The sequence below is a fragment of the Tachysurus fulvidraco genome, unplaced genomic scaffold (genome assembly GCF_022655615.1).
Source record: "Tachysurus fulvidraco isolate hzauxx_2018 unplaced genomic scaffold, HZAU_PFXX_2.0 HiC_scaffold_51_np12, whole genome shotgun sequence".
Classification (NCBI taxonomy): domain Eukaryota; kingdom Metazoa; phylum Chordata; class Actinopteri; order Siluriformes; family Bagridae; genus Tachysurus; species Tachysurus fulvidraco.
The window spans coordinates 97,636-122,500 of NW_025927271.1; the positions used below are offsets into that span (position 1 = coordinate 97,636).

The 24,865-nt window shown below is 39.5% G+C and overlaps 1 protein-coding gene across 1 annotated transcript in view; it reads right to left on the reverse strand.

Annotated features, from left to right (window-relative positions):
• Positions 1-1,271: 1,271 nt before the first annotated feature.
• Positions 1,272-24,865, reverse strand: part of LOC113658992 (interferon-induced very large GTPase 1-like) — a 24,193-nt gene continuing 599 nt past the window's right edge. The window contains exons 2-4 of the mRNA XM_027171524.2: positions 18,259-18,636; positions 9,574-9,617; positions 1,272-6,336 (exon numbers count right to left, since the gene is read on the reverse strand). Coding sequence (XP_027027325.2) covers positions 1,597-6,336; positions 9,574-9,617; positions 18,259-18,636 — 5,162 coding nt within the window. The 3' untranslated portion in view covers positions 1,272-1,596. The remainder of the gene's footprint in view (positions 6,337-9,573; positions 9,618-18,258; positions 18,637-24,865) is intronic.

Consider the following 24,865-nt stretch of genomic DNA (forward strand, 5'->3'; position numbering starts at 1 on the left):
AATGAAGATGGTGAGTGTTGGAATAAATCTAATAGGATTCTAGGATATTACCAGTATATTGCTGCATAAATATAACTTATCACATTAATCACTGCATCTAATTACCCAATGCCTTTAACCACTGTGCTTCATTATAAAACTATTATATACTAAATCCAGGTCATGAAATTGTAATTGTAAAAGACATAGACTGGGTCCCACAGCATTTGCAGTCTTCTGATGGGTGGATGAGTGGTCCATACCTGTCAGGTCTCATGGTTATTTACTACTGATGCAGTCCCACGGCCATGAATAAAATCCTGTGTTTTTCTTTTTCTTTTTTTTTTTAACTTTCTCAATTTTTTAACACTATGTCCAGGGATGTGTTTGTATTGTTATCTGGTGTTAGAGTTGTGTTTTCTTTTTTTGTGTGTTCTTTTTCCTCTGCTTCTTTTTTGACTCCTCCTGCATTTAACAGGTAGTTCATTGTCCTCAGTTGTGCCAGATAACCACTCATGAGTGAGGCTGCATAAAGCCAAGAAAAATGTGCCAGAGAAGAGAGGAAGAATTAAGGTTTCTGTCTTTGTCCTTCTTGGATTTTTGTGATAGCGGCTATTTGGGTTGTTGAGTGTGCTAATTAATAATGTTAATAGTTACCTTCATCAGTCTGTTCTATCTTTGCTTTGTAATTCTGTTGATGTTATAGTAGTAGTGAAGAGTTACTACATTAAGATAGATATGCCTTTTTTGGAGGTTATAGGGAGCTGGGTGACTTTTTTTAATCCCATTTGCCTCCTGTTTGTAAGGAAGGGAGTCAGGAAAGTGTTATTTTAATTTTTTTTTGTTTAGCTTGACCTTTTACTTTTACCACCAGGTATATGGTGCCGCAATCTTTCCTAATGTGTTTTCCCACTTTCTTACTTGTTCCTTGTTTCCCTTGATGTGCAGGTCTATATATGTCTGTCATGATTCAGTCATTATTTGTGATGTGACGTTGTGTGTGAGCTTTGGTGTTGGGTGTGACGCTGTGATATCCAGGTTGTTTCCATGTACTTTTTGTTTCATGTACGTTTATGTTCAGATAAAACCAGTTTTAATCCTGATGATTCAACAATGTTCAGACTGTGCAGATTTGCGTTCGATTCCTGCCACCAGCTGCGTTTGTCCTAAAACGGTACACCTGAAACAGGTCTCTCACTTTCTCTCTAAGTTCCAGTGATGAATAAATGATTGTCTTTCTGTGAGACATAAAATATGATTTAATATTCTTTATTATGCTTCAAACATGAACAATCTGATTGTCAAGCACATTGTAGGACTAATATTACTACTGATAACTTCATTCATTTTTAAATGTCAAGAAAGAAAAAGACTGTGTGTGTGTGTGTGTATATATAGTGCATAAAGGTAAAACAGTGTGTGTGTGTGTGTGTGTGTGTGTGTGTGTGTGTGTGTGTGTGTGTGTGTGTGTGTATATAGTGATTATTCTAATAGAATAGAATCTAATAAATGTTTACTGATTGTATTTTTGTCATTTGTTACTAATACAGGTAATATAACTGGTTCATAATTAAGTTGCTGTTTATTCTAGGTTTTGTTTAGAAGAGTTGTCTTTCATCAGATATAATGATCCAAACTCTCAATAGCTTGTTCTTTAGTGAAGTCTTTCCACTCTTTGGGGATCTCACCATAACCCTGAAATGTTTTTCCATAGTACTCTTCCAGGTCTTTCTGGAATCTGCACACAAACCATTTCCAGTATGCGAGCTGTGAATTGTCTGGGGTGATGCTCCAGGTTGCATAGACTCCTCCTGCTGTTCTGTATGATTTGTAAGGAATACACACATCTTCACTACCATGTGGGTAGAAACCTCCATCACTTTGCACATTTGTTGTGCAGAAAGTAGAGCTGAGATTAGTTGTCCTAATGTAATACATCCCATTCATACCATCTACCCTGTGGAAGGGGACACTGTGATCTCCATCATGATCCTCTAATGTGTTGGTGCAGATGGCTTTACAGAATGGACACTGAACCCAGCAGCATTTACAGAGATGTTCAATCAGAAGCTCATCTGGCTTCTTCCTGGACTTCTCAATTTTGATGTCTTTTACATCTTTAAAGCTTTTGTCTAGCTCTGACATCATGTCAGTGAGACCATCACTAACAAGCTGCTGTAGAAAATCCAAGTCTGTAATTTCTTTGTGATCAGTGAAGGTTATTTCTTTTAAGCTCAGTTTAGCTGTTAGTGAACTGGTGAAACTTCTCAGCCACATGTCTGCATCACCACAGCTGTTCTTGACCTCTTCAGTTGCAGTGTGAACAGCATTTCTTACAGTCTCCACTTTCTCTTTTAGATTTCCTTTAAAAATGTTCAGAACTGTGTTGTTCTCAGAAATGTACTCATTAACCTTCTTTGTAATGAAATTTCTGAAGTGCTTTTGGGGATTATGGATGTAATCTGTGTACTTGTTAAAGTCCTCTTTTTCTGCGAGACTTTTCAGGATGTGTATCTCAAGCTTTGTTCGGTTGCCGTTAAACTCTGGCATGTTGGATCTGATCTGTGTTGCCAAATCAATGGCAGATTTATTGTAAACTACTTGCAGGATGGATTCTCTCAGGTTACTGCAGATCAGTTCACCAAACACTCTTGTTGTTGTTGCTCCTTTGCAGTAGTTTCTAAAGACACTGTAATACTGTGGTTTCTTCTTAGACAGATAAACTCTTGCATCATTTGCATCCCTGAATTGTTTATGGTGCTCAGCAAATCTGCAATTCATAAGTCCACTCACATGAAGGCAGAGATCCAGAGTGAACTCCTTTTTGAGCTTAATTCTCTGGTTCTCATGCTGATGTTGTTCAACTTTCTTCTTGACAAGGTCTGTTATATCCCGTATATAGCTGTCTTTGTACCCGAGTCTTGTGATTTTGTTGCACATCGTTTTGATTATTCCATCAGTTTCTTTGATAACATTTATAACCAGAGTTCTTACTAACTCATTGTCTTCATAAGCGAGTTTATTCATGCCAGGGATGTAATGAGTTAACTTCTGTCTTTTGAGGTTTGTAACGTAAGATGAATAATCTGCCAGTTTGTCTATTTGTATGTAGTCTGACAGAGACTCTCGTGTATACACAGATCCTTGTTCACTACCTAAAGACAAAATCTGTTCAGCATCTTCCGAAAAATTAAACGTTCTCTCTGGAGGTGTGTTTCGTGTCATCTCAGTGACCCATTTGTCCCACAATTTGTCAAATTCTTTTTTAAGAACTTGCTCATCTGTAATTTCACTTTTCAGTTTCAGAGCGAGGTCTTTGCTCAGATTGAACAGATTCATGTTGTATTCTTTTTGTGTGCTTTGTAGTTCAAAAGTCTCTCGTGTATGTTGATGTTGTATAACTTCATTCACATTTTGTTTGGTGTTCCTGACAAGATCTTCATAAAGTTCTCTTATTTTCATTTTATAGCTCTCTCTCAACTGAATTAAAATGTCTTTGTCTTTGTCCTCTTCAAAGAAACTCTTCATTAAGTTGTCCACTTCCTCTTTGGTCTTTTTCATGGAAGAATAAAGATCCTGTTCTTTAATTTCTTCAAGTTTTTCATTTTCAATTCTGTTATAAAGATTTTCTTCAATTGTTAACATGGCACTTCTGAGGGTCCAGGTCCATTTTCCAAACTCATTCTCCAGTTTTCTGTACACTGCAATCTCCAGTGTGTTTTTGAAGCTAAACACAAAGTTCTCATTGAGTAATGCATTCCAAAGGTCACTAATGCGTGATTTAAACTGTGAGAGAGTGATACCAGTAGACGGAGTAGCTTTTGTGAAAATGTCTTTCTTTAGATCCTGGACATTTCTGCTGTATGATGGGTTTGGTGGTGCCATTGGTGGACTGCCCTCCCAAAGCTGTGCAAAATAATGCACATCATCTTGTACATTGAACTCAATAACATCACTGAAACAATCAGCTTCACAGTCTTCTTCTTTAGCAGCTAGCTTGGTCATTTCATCCAGTTTTTCCTGTAAGCGTCTCCTTCCTTCCATGTTTTTCTCTCCAGCAGTGATGTCTCCAACATTCTGATGCACAAACATGCATCTGGGATTCAGTCGGACCTTCTTCATCCTCAGAAAGGCCTGAACAACAATCTGAAGGATGTCCTGCATGTCAGCAGGGTTCTCTCCAAAGATGTTGATTAAGGTCAGGTTTCCGAGACCAACGACGAATGTGGCGAGTTCATTGTCATGATGACGAGTGGATTTTCCTGCAAGCTCAAGTGCTCGAAGTCCTTCAGTATCTACAACTATAATGTAGTCAAACTTCAGCACTTTCTTCATCCCCTCTGACACTTTGACCAGCTGCATGAAGGCTCCTCTGGTGCACCTTCCAGCACTGACAGCAAACTGGAGACCAAACATGGCATTCAGCATGGTGGATTTCCCAGAGCTCTGAATCCCCATAACTGACAGCACAAACACCCTCTGATCCCCCAGTATCTTCACAAGTTCATCTAGAACTGCTGAAACCCAGATCAGAGGAACGTGAGCAGCATCTCCATCCATCAGCTCTAGTGGATGACCAGATTTCAGGACTTCTGCTGCAAGCTTAGGGAGAGAGGTGAAGTTTTTTCCTTTATATTGTTCATTGGATTGTTTTACAGAAATAAAAGCCTCGTATATTTGTCCCATCTCTCTGAGGATGTGTTCCAAACCAAAAGTTGCTGCATTCAGTTTTTCTAAAATTTTCTCAAGCTCATTTTGTTCCAGCTTCATTTGATCTGATTTGTCATGTTTCTTCTTTAGGTCTAAAACTGCCTTCCACTTTTCATTGTACTCGTCATGAATTTCTGAAAGGTCACCTGAGGTGTGTTTGTCCAGGAGAATCCCAACCCATTTTAAAAAGAATAATCTTTCATTTTCTCCTAGATCTTGCAGTGAGGAGGTGAACTGTTCCATAAGACCAGAGAGTCTGTAATTATGCTGATCTTCACGGGTTTTCTTCATTTTTTCTTGTTTACTAGACTTTTGCATTTCTAACTTTTTCCCGTGAAGTCGATGCAGGTCTTTGTTCATCACACACCAGTCGTGCCATAAATTCCCCTGACAGGGCAGAAATGTTTCCTTTAATTTAGAACCTTCATATCCCTCTAACTGGCTCATGATCATCTCTGCAACTTTTTTCCCTTTCTTGCATTCAGGGTCATCTTCATCTTTTTTAATGCCTTCAAGTTTGTTCAGATCTTCAATTCTAAAAATTGATGGTGACTTTGAAAGACACTCCTTGATGGTTGTTCTGAGATTTTTGGCTACATCTGACTGATTTCTGTCTTTAAGACCAATTCTGTATTTTCCACTCTTATATACAGTGGCAACTGATTTGTCCTCAGAAAGTAGACAGATCAGTGGTTTGGAGTCTCTGAAGAGCTTCTGTATTATCTCCTTATATGCTGCTTTTTCAGGATTAGAGACAAGTACAACATTCACTGAGGACATTTCAATCAGGATTTCCATTTGCTTTTTATTAGCTTCTGCATCACCATGGAGATTACAGAATGCCACACAGTCAGGGAAATAATCAGTTTCCTTCCCTGATGGACAGAACCAAGCGATCTCCACCATTCCATCCATCAGGAGCCGGTTCTTGCTGCTTCCTGGACAGTGTCTGTGGAAGAATGTGTGATGTTTATCATTGATCAAGCTGTTCATCAGCTGAGACTTGGATGAAGAAACAGAGCCGAGCCTGAAGAAAGCCACCATTGGAGTTTGAGCTTCAGACATGGCCTGGTTTTGACTGACCGCAGCAGAGTGACTCCTCCAACTCTTTCTGATTTGGCGAAAAGTCCAGAGAGGAAACTCAATCTCTCTGGTGCAGGGATTGGGCACCAGCAGAGGCAGAGCGTACTGACACTGATCTAGTTTAGTCACTATTAGCTGCTGTAGGAAATGATCAGAGCAGTGGAACACGGCCATCTGGACATCCATTGGGTGAATAGGATATTTATGGGGTTCACTGTCCAAAGATTCTGTCTTTGTCGAAAAAAAATCATCAAAGTCATCGTTGTCTTCTTTATCTCCGGTGTTTAAGTAAGTGTGTTCAGAACTGCTGGAGTCCTCTTCAGTTGTAATGTATCTTGCTCTGTAGTCCATCATTAGCATTCTTTGTAGAAAGGTTTCCACTAAGTTCTCCTCTATACAAGGCTCCTCTTGTAATAAAGTTATTTGAAGAACATCTGATGTTTTCATTTTTTCTTTGTACTTTTCATTAAGCTTCAGTCTGATCATCAGTTGCTCTGGTTTTGTCATTTTGAGCTTTTTCTGTTCTTCACAAACTGATAAATCTTCATGCCCAGTTATTGTTTTCTGTAAAGTAAAATGTAACATTCTGGTTATAAATAATTGTTAAATGACAGTCAACATTTCATCCATCACTTCCATTACTAAGCAACAATAAATATATAGTTATGACAGAGCTGTCTAAAGAATATATTAGATGTTGGGGTTAAGGCAAACGCAATTAGCCAGTGAGCTGATTTTCACCGACATATCAAACATATTCTCACATAGATTAACAAAGTTTTCTTTTCCACATGTGTATTTTGGAAATTGTAAATCAAATTCAGGAAGAAGAAAACAAACCAACATCTAACCAGTATGTTTAGTTTATAACATGATTTTTTTTAAAGGAGAAATATTTAACTGAAAAGTTGTAACTAATTTATTGAATTTTAAGGAATCTTTTTTTATTGTTTTAAGAAGGAATATAATACAATAATAGAATTATTTCTTCTTGTTTGAAAAAGCCCTTGCCGGAATACAAACCTTCGGGGCTACAGAGGTCAGTTTTGGTTTCAACTTCCAGGTTCATGTACATAAAGACACTCCATTAGGACACAAAGTATCGCCAACTATGTTGCATACCAAGCTGTTTGTATATCTAGTTTTCTTTCTACCATATATGACCATTGTTCTGCTTAATCAGTTCGGACCATGCTGTTAGCCTTGCCCTTATTTGTTTGTTTTCTCTGCCTCTGCTATTGTTTTGGTTTGAACTTTTGGACCGTGTTTCCCATTTACGATTTTGCCTGCCAATTTGGATTGATTGCTCTGGATTTTTCTCTTTAAAGCTGTGTTCTCTATTCTGCATATGGATTCTTCTGACTCCTCATTACACTCAGGCATCAGAAAGGAAATCTGCTACAAGTCTACTTTCTAGGTCTGACAGATAGTCAGTACAACAATGTCATTTGTAATGCTGAGATTGTATTGTTCATAAAAAAAATAAAAATAAACTGATTTGTGTTTTAGTCACATCCCACCTTTGCTGTAGGGAGCAAAAAGCTGCCTTCTCAGGTTTATAACAATTCCATAAATATGTAAAATTTTATCTAAAATATTTATAATAAAATAAATATGTATAATATTCTCTAGTTTCAGAGAGGTTTTCTTTGCTACTTTCATTTCTGGCTTGCTTATTAGGTATACATTTTTTAAATGAAAAATGTATATCTGGAATTGATAGATTACTCTAGAATTTATATACTGTTCTGGTGCCTGTCATCCTGCGACCACTGCATCTAGCCATTTGGTTAGGTGTTACTAGCCCAACATATCTCCTTACTCTTGATTCAGAGCTAAATGCTGCTCTCCTAAGCCTGTTCACTCAGTTCTTTTCCTGACCTTCTGGTGGTTGGCTCCATATCCATCAGGAGCAGAACAGGCTCAACAAAGCCACAAACACCTACTGTATATGATGGTCAGTCCTTTCAAACTCTGAAAGAAATCTGATAACTTCAATCTCTTTCTCTCAAAGGCCTCTACTCCTCACGGGATAGTGATGATGGATTGCAGCGGATTACAAGGAGACTTTATTTCAGATTGGGATATCAATAAGATCAACCACTTTTGGATAAAAGTGTTGACTTTCCTAGTCATCTTGCTTATTTTGGACAAGGCAATTTTACACATTTTTAATTGGCCTTCCTCTTGACCTCGTCTGGCAGCTCCATATCCAAAATCCTTCTTCTAATATAACCACTCTCCCTCCTCTGCACGTCTAAACCATCCCAATCAGTCCACTTTAACCTTGTTCCCAAAACAGATGAAGCACTGATGTGCTCGTTCCTAATCCTGTCCATCCTCTTCACTCCTAAAGAGAACCTCAACATCCTCATATCTGCTACCTCTATCTCTGAATCATGTCTATTTCTCACTGCTACAGTCTATAAAAAAAATACACCATAGCTGGTCTCACCACTGTTTTGTACACCTTTCCTGTGATTTTTTCTGACACTTTTCTTTCACATAACACTACTGACACTCACTCCAGCCCACCTGCACTTGCCTCTTCGACCTCTTTTCCACATTCCCTGTCGCACTGGATGGTTGACCCCAAATATCTAAAGTCCTGCACCCTCTTGCCCTCAGACTCCTATAAGCTCACTGTTCTACTTCCCTTCCTCTTGTTCAAACACATATTCTGTCTTACTATGACTGACTTTCATTCCTCTTATTTCAAGAGCAGCCCACCACCGTTCCAGGTGTTCCTCCACCTGCTCTCTACTCTCACTACAGCTCACAATGTCATCCACAAACATCATTGTCCACGGAGATTCCTGTCTGACTTTATCTGTCAGCCTGTCCATCACCATAGCAACCCTAACCCTAACACAGGATTTTGAAATTATACTTTTGCAAGTACACATATTAGGGACTTATTAAATTAGTAAATTAATTTATCTTTAATTTGAAATCATTTATATCATCATAACTTCTGACATGGTCAGGTGTGAACGGTACAGTCTCCCTTCCCCAGCTATAGTTGGTTGCATCAGCGGTGGTGAGGAGACTGAGTACAGGATTACAGTGGATAACTTATGGTGCGAAACCATCTACAGCACAATGTGTCTAAAGGAGGGTTTCCATCCACAGGGTTTCTGTGGACATGGTGGAAGATTCCAAATACCTGGGAGTTTACATTAATAATAATGGACTGGACTGAGGATCTCTGAAGCTTTCTACAAGAAGTGCCAGAGCCGTCTCTACTTTCTGAGGAGACTGAGGTCCTTCAACATCTGCAGCATAATGCTGAAGGAGTCTGTGGTAGCAATATCTTTTTTTTTTTGCTGTTGCATGCTGAGGCAGTGATCTGAATGTAGCTGATGCCAGCAGAATGAACAAACTCATTCGTAAGGCCAGTGATGTTGTTGAAGTGGAGCTGGACTCTCTGACTGTAGTGTCAGAAAGAAGGATGACTGCTTGCCATGTCAGACAACATCTTCCGCACACTCCATGATGTCCTGGACGGATACAGGAGTACATTTGGTCGCAGACTCGTCTAACCAAGGTGCTCCACAGAGTGACACCGGAAAACCGTCCTGCCGAAGTCCATCAGACTTTACAATTCCTCAGTACAACAACATATCTATATATAAGCCTCTATCAGTGTATTCTTATGTTGGGACTTGGAACTTTGGTAGCAAACCCAATTTCCCCCTGCGGTTTAATAATGTATTTTGATAAAAACATACTGACACATTTTCATTCAACACAACCCTGGTATGTTGATGTCCTTCCAAGAGTGCACAAGAATCTTCTTACCTGTCTCTCTTCTGTTGGGTCTTGTTTCTGGCATGTGACAAAGTCTGTGAATAAAATTTTAACAGAGCATTTAGGAGACAATACATGTTGATTTTTTGCTGGCGTCACCTGTTTGTGGAGCCATTACATTTTCAGGTTGTCTGTCACAAAAAATAGGAATACTCAAAAGAAAAACACTGCTGTCATACTCCTCTCATACATATCCTGAACTACTCTGACATACTTCTCTGCCACTCCTGACATCCTCATACAGCACTATAGCTCCTCTCTCTTCTCCCTGTCATACACTTTCTCTAAATCCACAGAGACACAGTGCAGCTTCTTCTGACCATCTCTGTACTTCTCTATTAACATTCTCAGAGCAAGAATTGCATCAGTAGTGCTCTTTCTGGGCATGAAGCCATACTGCTACTCACAAATATCCACTTCCTTTCTTAGCCTAGCTTCCACTATTCTTTCCCATAGCTTCTGTGGTGGCTCATCAACTTCATACCTCTGTAGTTGCTCCAAATCTGCACATCACCCTTGTTCTTAAAGATTGGCACTACTCCATTACTCAGGCATCTTTTCACTCTCTAAAATCCTGTTAAAAATTTAGATAGTACCTCCACTGCTTTCTCTCCTAGACACTTCAACACGTGTGCTTTCTCTCCTATACACAACCTTCATAGGTATGCCATCTGGACCAACAGTCTTTTCACTCTTTTTTTTTTCATTTATTTATTTATGGAAAAATCAACAATCACAAATACAAGAATGTATACAGAAATTCTCCATTTTCCTTTTTAAAAACAACAAAGAGCAAGCACCCCCACCCCGCCACCCTAAACAAAAACAAACCCCCAGACAAAGACACACACACACACACACACACGCGCACGCGCACACACGCACGCACAGACGCCCCACATCCCCCTGTTAAAACAGCTGAAGAAACGGAAGAAAGGTTATGCATACAGTCCAATTTTTGAACAAATTAGAACTTTAATCAGGTAACACCCGTAGTCTCCTAAAATAAGAAATAACAGGTTGCCACTTGCAAAAAAAAAGGTGTCAGTAGAACCCCTCAGTGTATATTTTATTTTCTCCAAATTAAGAAAAAACATCAAATCCTTAAACCACTGAGAGATGGAGGGACATCTTATTGCCTTCCAGTGTAGAAGTATGCAACATCTGGCCAACAAAGATGAGAAGGCTAAACATCTTCGTGTACAGAACTTAGTGATACTGAATCATTGGTAATACCAAATATAGTGATCAGTGGGCATGGCGTCAATTGCACTTCAAATATGGAGGACATAATGCTGAAAAAACCTGTCCAGAATGCATGTAATTTTGGGCAGAGAAAAAACATATGACTTAAATGACAGGGGGAAGCATGACATCTGTCCTCAAACCCAGGATAGATTTTTGCCTGTTTAGATTTGGAAAGATGAATTCTGTACAAAACCTTAAACTGAATGAGACTGAGGCGGGCACAGGAAGTGGTAGACCGTATCCTATCTATGGCTTTCTCCCACCGTTCATCGCCAAACTGCAACCCTAACTCCTCCTCCCAAGCAGTCCTGGTTTTATCTGTATTACAGATATTAAGAGATAAAATGAAACTGTATATCCGTGAAATCAAACTACGCTGGTGTGGAGTGAACATGACTAAACTCATCCAAGGTTGCTTGGGGGGCACAGAGGGAAAATTGGGAAGGCATTTAGATACAAATCTGCGGACCTGGAGATATAGAAAAAAATGAGCTGAAGGCAGCCCATACTCCAAGGACAGGCTGGCAAAACTTCTAAAGATGCCATCTTTGTACAAATTATAAAGTTGATTGATGCCTTTTTCATGCCATAGTGAGAAAGCTGAATCTAAAAAAGATAGTGGAAACAAATTTTTATTCAGGGGGCCCAGTGCTGATAGAGCCCTAAATTTAAAGTGACGCCTAAACTGAAACCAAATCTTAAGTGTATTCAGTACGACTGGATTATCAGTATACTGAGATGGTTTGATCGGAAGGGGTGAGCAAAGCAGAAAAGATACAGAGGATGATCTACAAGATAGTAGCTCTAGATTCTGTTGAATTGGTCCAGGAGTTTAGTTTTTGGATATGTGCAGCCCAGTAGTATATTTGAAAATTGGGCAACGCAAGCCCACCACTGAGCCTACATCTATGCAATAGAATCCTATGGATTCTGGGAGGTTTTCCACCCCAAAGAAAAGAAGTAATGATTCTATCTAAAGAATCAAAAAAATACCTAGGTAAAAATAATGGAAGCGATTGAAAAAAATAAAGAAACTTAGGCAGAACGTTCATTTTAACTGCATTGATTTTTCCCGTTAAAGACAGAGGTAGAAAATCCGACTTCATGCCATCCTCAAGCGGAGCAAGATTGGCATGAAAAAGTTTGGGTAAGGAACGGGTCACCGTAATACCAAGGTATTTAAAGCCTGAACATTTGAATTTGAATGGCAGATCCAGATGCTGAGGCTGTAGAGCGGTATTGTTAAGTTTAGTGGATAATGGCTCAATGGCAAGAGCGAATAGCAGTGGTGACCGTGGGCACCCCTGCTGGGTTCCACGCCTGAGACTGAAATAATCAGAGCTAATATTATTTGTACAAACACTGGCTTGCGGGGATTTATACAGGAGGCGGATCCAGGAGACAAATGTATCAGCAAACCCAAATTTCTTTAATATCGCAAACAGGTATTCCCACTCGACTCTATCAAACGCTTTGTCAGCATCCAATGAGACTACAACCTCAGGGAACGGAGATGACTGCTTAGAGTAAATTATATTGAAAAGTGTACGAGTGTTAAAAAATGAATGCCGCACTTTTATGAATCCAGTCTGCTCCATAGATATGATACGTGGTAGTACATCTGACCGGGATGCAATTACTTTTGCCAACACTTTCACATCGGCATTCAGCAGTGACAGCGGTCTGTACAATCCGCATAGTTTGGGATCCTTGCCCTATTTCAAGAGAAGGGCTATAGAGGCTTGATTAAAAGAGGGTGGTAGCATGCCCTGATCCAAAGATTCATTGAATACACCAAGGAGCAGAATTAGATATCCAAGGAGCATGATCAGAGATCACAATACCCAAATAATCTGCAGATACAACGGAGTAATTAAGTTGGCTATCAATAAAAAATAATCAATTCTCAAATATGAATTGTGCACAGGGGAGAAAAATGAGAATTTCTTGATCCCAGGGTTGCGACATCTCCAAGGGTCTACTAAGCCGTTTTGTGACATGAGATCGGAGAACGATTTAGACATTGCAGATTGGGATACAGCATGAGAACTAGAACAATCCAAAACAGGGTTCAAAACACAATTCAAATCACCACCAAAAATGATCAAATGGGTATTTAAAAAAGGAAGACTATTCAGTAACCTATTCGCAAATTCAGGGTCATCAAAGTTTGGAGCGTAAATATTAACCAGCAAAACCTTGGTCTGTATCAACGTACCAGCCACAATGACATATCGGCCATTCCTATCTGCAATTATACAGGTAGGTGAAAACTGTATGCTTCTATTTACTAGGATGGCCATCCCTCGTGCCTTAGAATTGAAATTGGAGTGGAAAGTTTGACCCACCCAAGGACGTTGAAGCCTCTGTTGATCTTTGACTCGGAGGTGTGTTTCCTGTAAAAATTCTATGTCGGCGTGTAGGTGTTTCAGGTGGGTAAAAACCCTAGACCGTTTAATAGGATTACCCATGCAGCTAATATTCCAGCTAAGGAACCGGACAGGTGCACCACTGCCAGCTAAACGTGGGCCGGTATTAGTGTCAGCCATTCATAAAAAAATTAAAACAGGACCTGTGAAGCCGGGGGGAATCCCCTGGGGGACCTGTGCTAACGACACAGAGAACAAGCCTTTCCTGAACAAAGAGAAGGCTCCAGCAGATTTAACACAAAAGAAATTATGAGCTATATCTGGTTCACGGCTACTCATCCCCGGTCTACATAAATACTATATAAACAAAGTTTCTAGAGGAAAATAAATTCCCAAAATAAATTGACCAAGCATGTATGAATCAAACATTAAGGATCACTTACACTTTGATTCCTGTAAAAATAAAAAAATAAAAAAGCGAACACAACAATTATTGTTAATAAATCGTCCCCCAATGTACGTTCCAATGTACGTAGTTCGGCCTTAAAAACCTCAGTGATTCCAGACCTCAAAAAGGACAGCAGCTCTGACTTTAATGAGTCAATATCAGCCTTAGAAGCTGCCTGTGACACGATGGGCCGTTCACACGGAGGTGAATCATGCGAAGGCGATGTCGCAACTGTTGCACCAGGCCGCAGCTGCGACTGAGTCGTACTACGGGTCTTAGTAGTTTTACCAGACATCATAATTACCTCTAGATTCAAATATCCTAACAACGAAGGTAAACCGAGGGATTAAGAGCAAAAACAAAAGTGAAAAGCTTAAATAAAAACAATTATAGCAATAATCCACCGGAGCCTCCTAACCCCACATCCTACTCCATGACAAGCTAGACAGCCCCCCCCCCAGCCTTTTCACTCTTGATTTGCCCTCACCTCCTCCTTTCTAATCTTTGCCATTTTATGCTCTACAATATTCACCTCTTCCTTTTCCTCATATATCAACTCCTCAAAATAGTCCTTCAATCTCCTCAACTGTTAGCACCTTTCCGTGTCTATCTTTAATCACACTTATCTGTTGCACATCCTTACCATCTCTCTTTGTCTCGCTAATCTGTACAAGCCCTTCTTGTCTTCCTACATGTCTATCCTGACATACAACTCATCATATGCTTTCCGCTTGGCCTTTGCCACATACCTCTTCATTCCATGTAATCTTGTCTATTTTCTTCTGTTCTTTCTACATCCCAATTCTTTTTAGCTAACCTCTTCCTCTGAATGCTGTCCTGTACTTCCTTGATCCACCACCATGTTTCCTTATCTTCTTTGCTCTTTCCAGATGACACACCTAGCACCCTCCTACCTGTCTCCCTGATCACTTCTGCTGTAGTTTCCCAGTCATCTGGAAGCTCTTCCTGACCACCCAAAGCCTGTCTCAGCTTCTGTCTGAATTCCTCACAAAATTCTTCCTTTTTCAACTTCCAATACTTGGTCTTCATTTCCATCTTTCCTCTCCTCTTCTTCCTGACCACCAGAGACATCCTACACATCACCATCCAATGCCGTCTGGCTGCACTCTCTCCTACCACCACCTTGTAGTCACTAATCTCTCTCAGCTAGGCCTCGTCTACATAGAGTGTATTCTACCTGTGTTACTCCTACCTCCACTCTTATATGTAACTCTATGTTCCTCTCTCTTCTTGAAATAAGTTAACACAGTCCTCCACCATCTGTCCTTCTTGGTTCCTTTCCTTGACACCAAAACTGCCCATCACCTCCTCATCACCTCTCTTCATCCTCACCAACATGCCCGTTAATGTCTGCTCCAAACACTGCTCTCTCCCATCTGGGAATACTCTCTATCACCTCATCAACTCACTCTAGAATATCTCCTTCACTTCTAACTCACAGCCTATTTGTGGAGCATAACCACTGCTGAAATTCAACATCAATTTCCTTCAATTTCTAACTTCAAACTGATTACCGTGTCTCTTTTCACCTCTAAAATATTCCTCACAAACTCATCTTTCAGGATCACTCCTACCCCATTTATTTTCCTATCCACACCATAATAAAACAGTTTGTATCCCCCTTCATTACTATGTACTTTGCTCCCCTTCCACCTAGTCTCCTGCACACACAGTATATTATCTTACCTTCCTTCTCTCAAATCAAATCAAAGTTTATTTATAGAGCACCTTTTTAAAACAGCAGGTGTTCACCAAAGTGCTGTACAAACAATATAAAATAAACAATATAACTAAAAAGCATTAAATAATAATAAATAAATAAATCAATAAAGCAATAAATGCAATAAATACAGTAATAATTAGTAACACACACTTAAAAAGAACTCCTAACAGGTAACTCTCATACTGTGTTGTATGATGCACCATACAAATATGTTTTTTAAATGTGATTTAAAAACAGCCAGTGAAGGTGCCTGCCTAATGTACAACAGAAAATTATTCAAGAGCATGGGGGCCGCTACTGCAAAGGCACGGTCACCTCTGCTCTTTAATCTTGCATTGGGGGATATTAAAGGCAGTTGCCTGTTTCAAGGCAAGTGCTCTGGATGGAGCATGTGGCTTTAACAGATCTGAGAGATATTTATATGATATTTGAGAGATAGTTCGCCTCACACCTCCAGGGTCGGGGTTCGATTCCCGTCTCCGCCTTGTGTGTGCGGAGTTTGCATGTTCTCCCCGTGCCTCGGGGGTTTCCTCCGGGTACTCCGGTTTCCTCCCCCGGTCCAAAGACATGCATGGTAGGTTGATTGGCATCTCTGGAAATTGTCCGTAGTGTGTGAATGCGTGAGTGAAAGAGAGTGTGTGTGTGCCCTGCGATGGGTTGGCACTCTGTCCAGGGTGTATCCTGCCTTGATGCCCGATGACGCCTGAGATAGGCACAGGCTCCCCGTGACCCGAGGTAGTTCGGATAAAGCGGTAGAAAATGAGTGAGTGAGAAACTAAAAGTAAAACCTTGAAATCAATTCTAAAATGAACGGGCAGCCAATGAAGGGAAGCCAATATAGGTGTAATGTGTTCTCGTTTGTGTGTCCCCGTTAATAAATGTGCAGCTGCGTTTTGTGCCCTCTGCAAACGTGTTAGAGATGCCACACCAATGCCTACATAGTGACTATTACAATAGTCCAGGCAGGATGATATAAAAGCATGGATGACACTCTCAAAATCAGTAAAAGATACAAATGGCTTGACTTTAGATAATTGCCTTAACTGATAAAAACACGATTTACTACCAAATTAATCTGTTTTTCTAGTTTAAAGTCACCGTCCCTTAAAACCCCCAGGTTTTTTACAACAGGCTTCACAAATGACTTTATGTCACCCAGATCTACATCAGGGGTATTAATGGAACCACCAGGTCGAAATAAAACAATTTCAGTTTTTTCCTCATTAAACTTTAAGAAAGCCATCAAGGCTTTAATATCTTCAAGACTTCTCAGCAAAGGTGCCACAGAGTTTGCATTGTTACATTACAGGCAGATAGAGTTGCAAGTCATCTGCATAACAGTGAAACGAGATGCCATGTTTCCTAAAAATGGACCCTAAAGGTAATATATATAAAGAAAATAAAATCGGTCCAAGAATGGAACACTGAGGGACTCCACATACAAGAGATGCAGAAGAAGACACAAACTCCCCAAGACTTACAAAGAAAGTTCTTTCACCCAGATAAGATTTCAACCACTGTAATGCCTTTATACCAACACAATGCTCAAGGCGAGAGATCAGTATATTGTGATCTATGGTGTCAAACGCAGCAGTAAGATCTAACAGCATAAGAACAGCATAGTTACCTGCGTCAGTGGCCAATAATCTCTCCATCATGTTCACCAGCTCTCTTCCCTTCCCTGTCATTGTACTAACGTTAAGAGTCCCTATTTTCAGACCTATTCTCCTACCTTTCCTCTTCTATCCTTACATTCCTTTATGAACCCTTCTTCCTCCTCTCCTTCCTCGACCAACAGTGGTCCAGTAGTAACTGATCCGATATGGAATTCCCACTGACAATTCGCATTTTTGCAATGCAAGTTTGGCACGTTTTATGCCAGATACCCTTCCTGACAGAATCATCTCTATTAATCCGGGCTTGAGACCGGCACCAAAGTAGTATTGCAAATTGTAATTGTAATAACTTTTAAATCTTTTTAGTCTTTGCTGTTTTATCTGCACACAGTCAATGCTAGACAGAATTTCCTTAGCTGTAACTAAGCATTTTTTGTCTAATATACATTTGAAATAAAATTTTATAAACTACACATACCACACATCAATTACACATTTGGTATTTACTGAACAGCAGCAGAGATACTGAGTTCTTGTATTGTGATGTTGCCCTGATAAAGACATTGTATTTTTTTCTTCATTTAAATCTTATTTAATGTTTTGTGAACAGTGATATTCACAACTTTATCTGTTTCGTATCACAGACAAGATAACATGGGCTACTTTAGTATCATATAGGGCACCAAATAGAGGAAACGTTATCAAAACATTAGAAAACACAACACAATATTTTTTAGATCATAAGGTGCAGACACCAAATTTTTCCACAAACTTGAATTGTGCAACATGATAGCTTAATTGTGCAACATGATAGCTTAACCCTAACCCCAGGCTCCCCAGGGTTAGGGTTAGGAACTAATGAAGTTAACTATGTTCTGATTTTTCACAAATCAGGACAAATTTTTGGACAGTATGCAAATTAATCTATTATTAAATGATATGCATAAAATTAACTTATTCTTTATATAGTTTGCCACCACAATTTTGTTATATTTACTTTCAGGTCAATAATCAAATTATGTAATTTGGCCTTGGGTGCCAAAACTTTCGCAAGGTGTAAACACGTGTGTGTTTTTTTTTTTGTTTTGTTTTGTTTAAATAAAATTTTGTTTTACATTCATTTCATTTGTCTTGAGTTTGTCTTTAGTAACACTCAGATCTTTTCTGTCCCTCTATTCTAGGCATGTGATCAGGTTTAAAATTGCTCTGTTTCACTCAAAACTTAAAATGTCTAAAAGTATTTCATCTTACCGTCTACTGTTATCACAATGGAGGATTTTATCGCTTCATCATTAATGTTGTTCAGGATGTTTCTCAGTTGGTTTCTGTCCTCTTCTGTAAAGTCATGAGGCTGCACCACAAGTAAAAATGCATGAGGCCCACGTTCATGTAAAGCACAGTCTCTTATTCTCTGACTCAGTTCCTCCTGAGAGAGCTGTGGGTCAAACAGATGAGGTGCATTGATGACGGTGATATTTCTTCCCTCTACCTGTCTACTGTCACTCTTACACTGCTTTACTAAATGTGGAGAGTCTTCAGTCTCAAACACAGAATTGCCCAGGATGAAGTTTCCCAAACTGCTGGTATGTGAGAGACTTTTCCCCAACAGAACAATCCTCAGCTCTGACCCTGGGAATATAAGGGAAAAACACATGTACAATACATAAGAACATATGTACAAAACAATAATCTGTCTATTATTTATATATACCACTGAAATATGTGATTTTCCTCTGTGGACATGATGCATAACAATGAAACTAATTTAACTGTAAATCAAGTGTATTTATCATAGACAAATGAGCTCCAGATTGATTGTTCTGTTTAAAAATAGCATTCATCAATTATCAGTCTAAAGACCAGGCAGTGAAAAGTAGATACCATCCAAAACCTATGTAGTAAGCCAACATAGCATGCAAAAGAATGCCAGTGGTGGTTCTAGGCTACTGATCTAAAAAGTCAGTCTTGATGTACGAGACCATCTAAGCTGACAGATGAGCAAGGCCCCAAAGCTGTCTGCTAATGTACACCAAATAACAAATTTTAGTATTTTTCCAGTCTTAAAACTACTAAAAGTACTGTATAAAGCTGTCCTTTATCAAGAACATTGATAGAGCAGGTTGAAAAACCAAGTTTAAAGTAAGTTGAGATTTAAAATGTTGGAACTGTTGGTTGTTAAGATGTTTTACGTAATAACAAACAAGGACTTGTTACTGGCAAATCAGTTGTTCTCAGGAAGATTCACAATAAGAACTAATTAGTGTGAGCTGTCTCGATCTCATCAACCTTCACAAGGCCTTAGAAGAGGCATTGTAAGAGACACACAAAGCTGAAAAGGGCTATAAAAGCATTTCTAAACATCTGTTAGGTCATCAATCCACAACAAGACAAACTGGCTGTAAATAGAGGAAACTATTTAGAACTGTTTCTACATATCCTGAATAGTTCACACCAAAAAACCCCACAGGAATCCTGATATAGATTTTAAAAAAATCCAAGGGTAACAACAAAAGAGTTTTAGGAAACTAAAAACTGTAAAGTTCTTTGTTCATTTATCCACTATAAGAAAAACACTAAATAAGATTGGGGTTAGTGGATGGAATTCCTAAAGGAAACTGCTGTCCAAGCATTGTGGCCTGTCTCAAGTTTTCCAAAATGTTCCAGGATGTTCCAAAACAATTTAAAGACATGTCTGAATTGAATTGAATATTGGGTGGGGAGAAAGCAATCAAATCAAATCAAATCAAATTTTATTTGTCACATACACATACATACAGGGTACGATATGCAGTGAAATGCTTTTATGCATCTGTCCGGTATAAGAATAAAAATATAAAGAAGTATAAAAAAAGCAATAAGTAAAATAAGAATAAAATAATAAAAAGTATAAACTATATAAGAAAACTATATAAGAAAACTATATAAAAATTTGAAAATATAGATGAAGAAATAATACATATGCATAAATGTACATATACATAAATGTGTATGGTTTTTAAAGATTGTCCTTAAAGTGTCCAGGTGCAGTATGGTGTATAAATAGTGTATAAAGTGGCACTGTACTGTGCAAGTCCATAGTTAAAGTGTCCTTAGAATGTTCAGGTGAAGTATGGTGTGTAAATAGTATATGGAGTGTATAAAGTGTATAAAGTGTCACTGTGCTTTGAAAGTCCAGAGTTAAAGTGACAGTGACAGTCCAGAATTAAAGTGTCCTTGCAAAAAAAGGAGGGGTGCATAGCCCAGTGGGGATGGAGAGAGAGGTCCAGTGCTAGATCTTGGGTCTCTCCTGGTTTAAGATCCGAATGGCCTGCGGGAAGAAGCTTCTCCTCATCCTCTCTGTGTTTGCTTTCAGGGAGCAGAAGTGATTCCTGACTGCAACAAAGAAAAGAGTCCATTGTTGGGATGGCTGAGATCTTTTGCAATGTTCCTGGCTCTGACCCGGCACCGCGTGCTGTAGATGTCCTGCAGGTCAGGGAGCTCAGTGTGGATGGTACGTTCAGCTGACCGCACCACCCTCTGGAGGGCTTGCCTGTCCTGCATGGTGCTGTTCCCGAACCAGGAAGTGATGCTACCCGTCAGGATGCTCTCAATGTTGCAGGTGTAGAGGGTCTTTAGCACCTGAGATGGTAAACTGAGGTCCCTCAAGTGTCTCAGATGGTACAGTTGCTGCCGGGCCTTCTTCACCAGGGTGTTAATGTGACAGGACCAGGGGTGATTCTAGAATTTTCATTTTAGGGGGGGCTCAGCCCCCAGGGTAGGGTTGTATACTACTAACCTTATTGCAATCCACTATTCCATTGTATTCCCTTTATTTCACTGTAAAAAAATGAAAAATTTAGATGTGACCAGTCACTAGAAAATTTTGAGGTGTGAATGTAGTTTTTTTTTTTTTACAATGAAGACTTCCTGATTCATTACTCACTGTACAAACACATGTACAAACGTTTCCAGTACAAACACAACATTTTACTCTTTGCATTTCTATGCTCACATAAAAACCTCAGATAAGGAACTTTTTTGGCAAAATAAAATAAACTTTTAACCAACTTTTAACCAGAAAATAACATAAAAGCCATAGACTTTGACTATGCATATCAGCAATATAAACAACATGTATGAGGCTGGATAATGGACTGTGGTTAACTATCAATAGGATTGAAAAACATGCTGAATCCACGCTGAATCCACACAGACTCAGTTCAGTGGAGGAGCCGAAACATGACACAGCTCGTCGCCGCTTCAAATGCGTTTTTAATGGGGACTGAAGCGATCAAAAAATAATTTTAAAAAATAATCAAATAATTTTTTAGGGGGGCTGGGCAGAAGTTTAGGGGGGATAAAGCCCCCCTAAAAAGGCCTAGTGATGCCCCTGGACAGGACTAAGACTGGTCCTGTGTGATGTGAACACCTAGGTACCGGAAACACACTCTCTCTACTGGGGTCCCGTTGATGTTTAGAGGTTGGTATGACCGCTCCTGCTTTGTGCTGAAGACCTCTATCAACTATTTAGTCTTGCTGACATTCAGGAGAAGATTGTTCTCCTGGCACCATCTCTCCAGGTTTTAAGTCTCCTGTAGGTAGGCCGTCTCGTCGTTGTTGGAGATCAGGCTCACCACAACAGTGTTGTCAGCAAACTTGATGATGGTGGTGGAGTTGGAAGTGGCCACACAGTCATAAGTGTACAGTGAGTACAGCAGGGGGCTCAGAGCACAACCCTGGGGGGCTCCAGTGCAGAGGGTGAGGGTGGATGATGTGTGTTTGCCCACCCGTACAGCTTTTGGTCTGTCTGTCAGGAAGTTGGAGATCCACTGACACAGCGACAGTCACAGGACCTCCAACTTGGAGGTGAGTGTGGAAGAAATTATGGTGTTGAACTGTAGTCCACAAACAGCATTTTTGCCTAATTCCCTTTTCTACAGTCCAGGTGGCTCATCGTGGTGTGGAGTAGATGAGCAATGGCGTCCTCAGTAGAGCGGGTCTGGCGGCATGCAAACTGTAGTGGATTCAGTGTGTCTGGTAGTGATGCAGTGATGAAGGCTCTGACAAGTCTCTCGAAGCACTTCATCACTACTGAGGTCAAAGCTACAGGGCGGTAGTCGTTGAGGCAGGCGGGCTGGGGTTTCTTCGGGACAGGAACAATGGTGGACTGCTTGAAGCATGAGGGGACAACAGACTTTTCCAGTGAGAGGTTGAATATCTCAGTGAACACCGGTGCTAGCTGGTCAGCGCACGCTTTCAGAACCCGACCTGTGATGCCATCTGGTCCTGCTGCCTTCCTGGTATTCATCTCCTGAATGCCCTCCTCTCGTCACTGCGCATTAACTTGAAAAACCCGACTGAGAAATACATCATGGTTTGGAGCTGCTTTGCTGCCTGGACGCTTCATGATAATTGAGGCAACAATGATGACAATGACCAGTGACCTGTAGCTCAGTTAAAGCATTATATGCACTTCTGGCGTATGACCATGCGCTACATAAGCACGCTGCCATCACAGGATTCTTGACTAGATGGCCTTCTCAGTCATCCCGCCTTTATTCTAGCTGCTGCTCTGCCTGGTTTCACCCTGTCTGTTTCCCTGTTATTGTTCCTGCATGCTCCTGCTGCCTGCTATGCATTGCCCCTTTTTCCTGTGCTAAGGATTATTGGACTTTTTAGTGATGTGACATACGGCTAAGTACGGTGACCCATACTCAGAATTTGTTCTCTGCACTTAACCCATCCAAAGTGCACACACACAGCAGTGAACACACACACAGCAGTGAACACACACATCATGAACACACACACAGCAGTGAACACATACCCGGAGCAGTGGGCAGCCATTTATGCTGCGGCACCCGGGGAGCAGTTGGGGGATTCGGTGTCTTGCTCAAGGGCACCTCAGTCGTGGCCGGGTGACAACTTGGAGGCCTAATCACAAAGCCAAATTGCTAAGATCGCCAATGGGAGTCCACTCCTTTCCACTCTATATGTCTAACAGGTTTGTTGTTGTTTAGTGAATTATCTGCTAAGAAACCTATAATAACTCTGGTTATAGGTGACTCCATCTTACAGCATGTGAAATGATCTAGGCCTTTAGGGCTACTGACTTATGGCTGGAGTCTCTACTGTGAATTCTGGAATTCTGGGACAAGTTACGCGCCGCAAAAGTGTCCGGAATAATAATAATAATAATAATAATAATAATAATAATAATAATAATAATAATAATAATAATAATAAGTATGCAAGAGAATAAGAATGTGCTTTAGCAAGCACATTAATAATAATAAGTATGCAAGAGAATAAGAATGTGCTTTAGCAAGCACATTAATAATAATAATAAGTATGCAAGAAAATAAGAATGTGCTTTGCAAGCACATTAATAATAATAATAACAATAATAATAATAATAATAATAATAATAATAATAAGTATGCAAGAGAATAAGAATGTGCTTTGCAAGCACATTAATAATAATAATAATAATAATAATAAGTATGCAAGAAAATAAGAATGTGCTTTGCAAGCACATTAATTAATAATAATAATAATAATAATAATAATAATAATAATAAGTATGCAAGAGAATAAGAATGTGCTTTGCAAGCACATTAATAATAATAATAATAAGTATGCAAGAAAATAAGAATGTGCTTTGCAAGCAGATTAATTAATAATAATAATAATAATAATAATAATAATAATAATAATAATAATAATAATAATAATAAGTATGCAAGAGAATAAGAATGTGCTTTGCAAGTACATTAATAATGTTGCTTTGCAAGCACCATTAACTAGAACGGTACATTTCCTGAAGAAAATGTGAATGGTGCTTGCACGTGGCAAGTTCCCTTCATTGTGCTGTTTGTTATGATATGTCACATGTCCATGTCGTGCCAAATTTTTGATTTTGCTCATTTTGGGGGCAGGGCTACATGTGACGTCAGTTCCCCTCATTGTGGTGAGTGTTTTGATATGTCACATGCCCATGTTGTGCAAAATTTATGATTTCGCTCATTTTGAGGGCGGGGCTACACGTGACGTCAATTCCCCTCATTGTGCTGAGTGTTTTGATATATGACATGTCCATGTTGTTCTAACTTTTTGATTTTGCTTATTTTGGGGGGTTACACGTGACGTCACGTGGTATCAAGTGCCGTCACCAGGGGGCCAATACTTTTGGAATCATTGGATTGATAGTGTGGAGTTGATAGTTACATGTATTGAGAGTCTCCTTTACATCCACAGTCACTAGGAGAACACAGAGGAGAAGCCGTGCCTGAGCTCTGCGCAAGCTGCGTGTGTGAGAGCTTAAAGGAATTTTAGGAATTTCCCATTCATTTCTATGGGACTTTTTGGGTTGCTTTTTCGTCCGCTGTGCAAACATCGTTGGTTGGATCACTTATAAAAGTCATAGCACACCTCTCCTCAATGAGCCGGTCGATTTGACACCTAATTCATGGGTCTAGGACAAAAGCTGCGGGACAAGTTACGCGCCAAAGTTTTGTCTGTTAGAACAATATCTCAGTGTGCAAGATAACAATAATGTTGCTTTGCAAGCACCATTAATAATTATGCAGAATAACAATCATGATGCTTTGCAAACACCATTAATATTATTAATAATAATAAGTATGCAAGAGAATAAGAATGTTGCTTTAGCAAGCACCAGTAATAATGGCTTGCATTATTACTTCCACTGGAGCAAAATCATAAATGTATTGTTTTAATGTTTATTATTATTATTATTATTATTATTATTATTATTATTATTATTATTGTTGTTGTTGTTGTTGTTGTTGTTGTTGTTGTTGTTGTTGTTGTTGTTGATGATGATGATTTTGGTCAGTAACATACATTGTTTTTTACT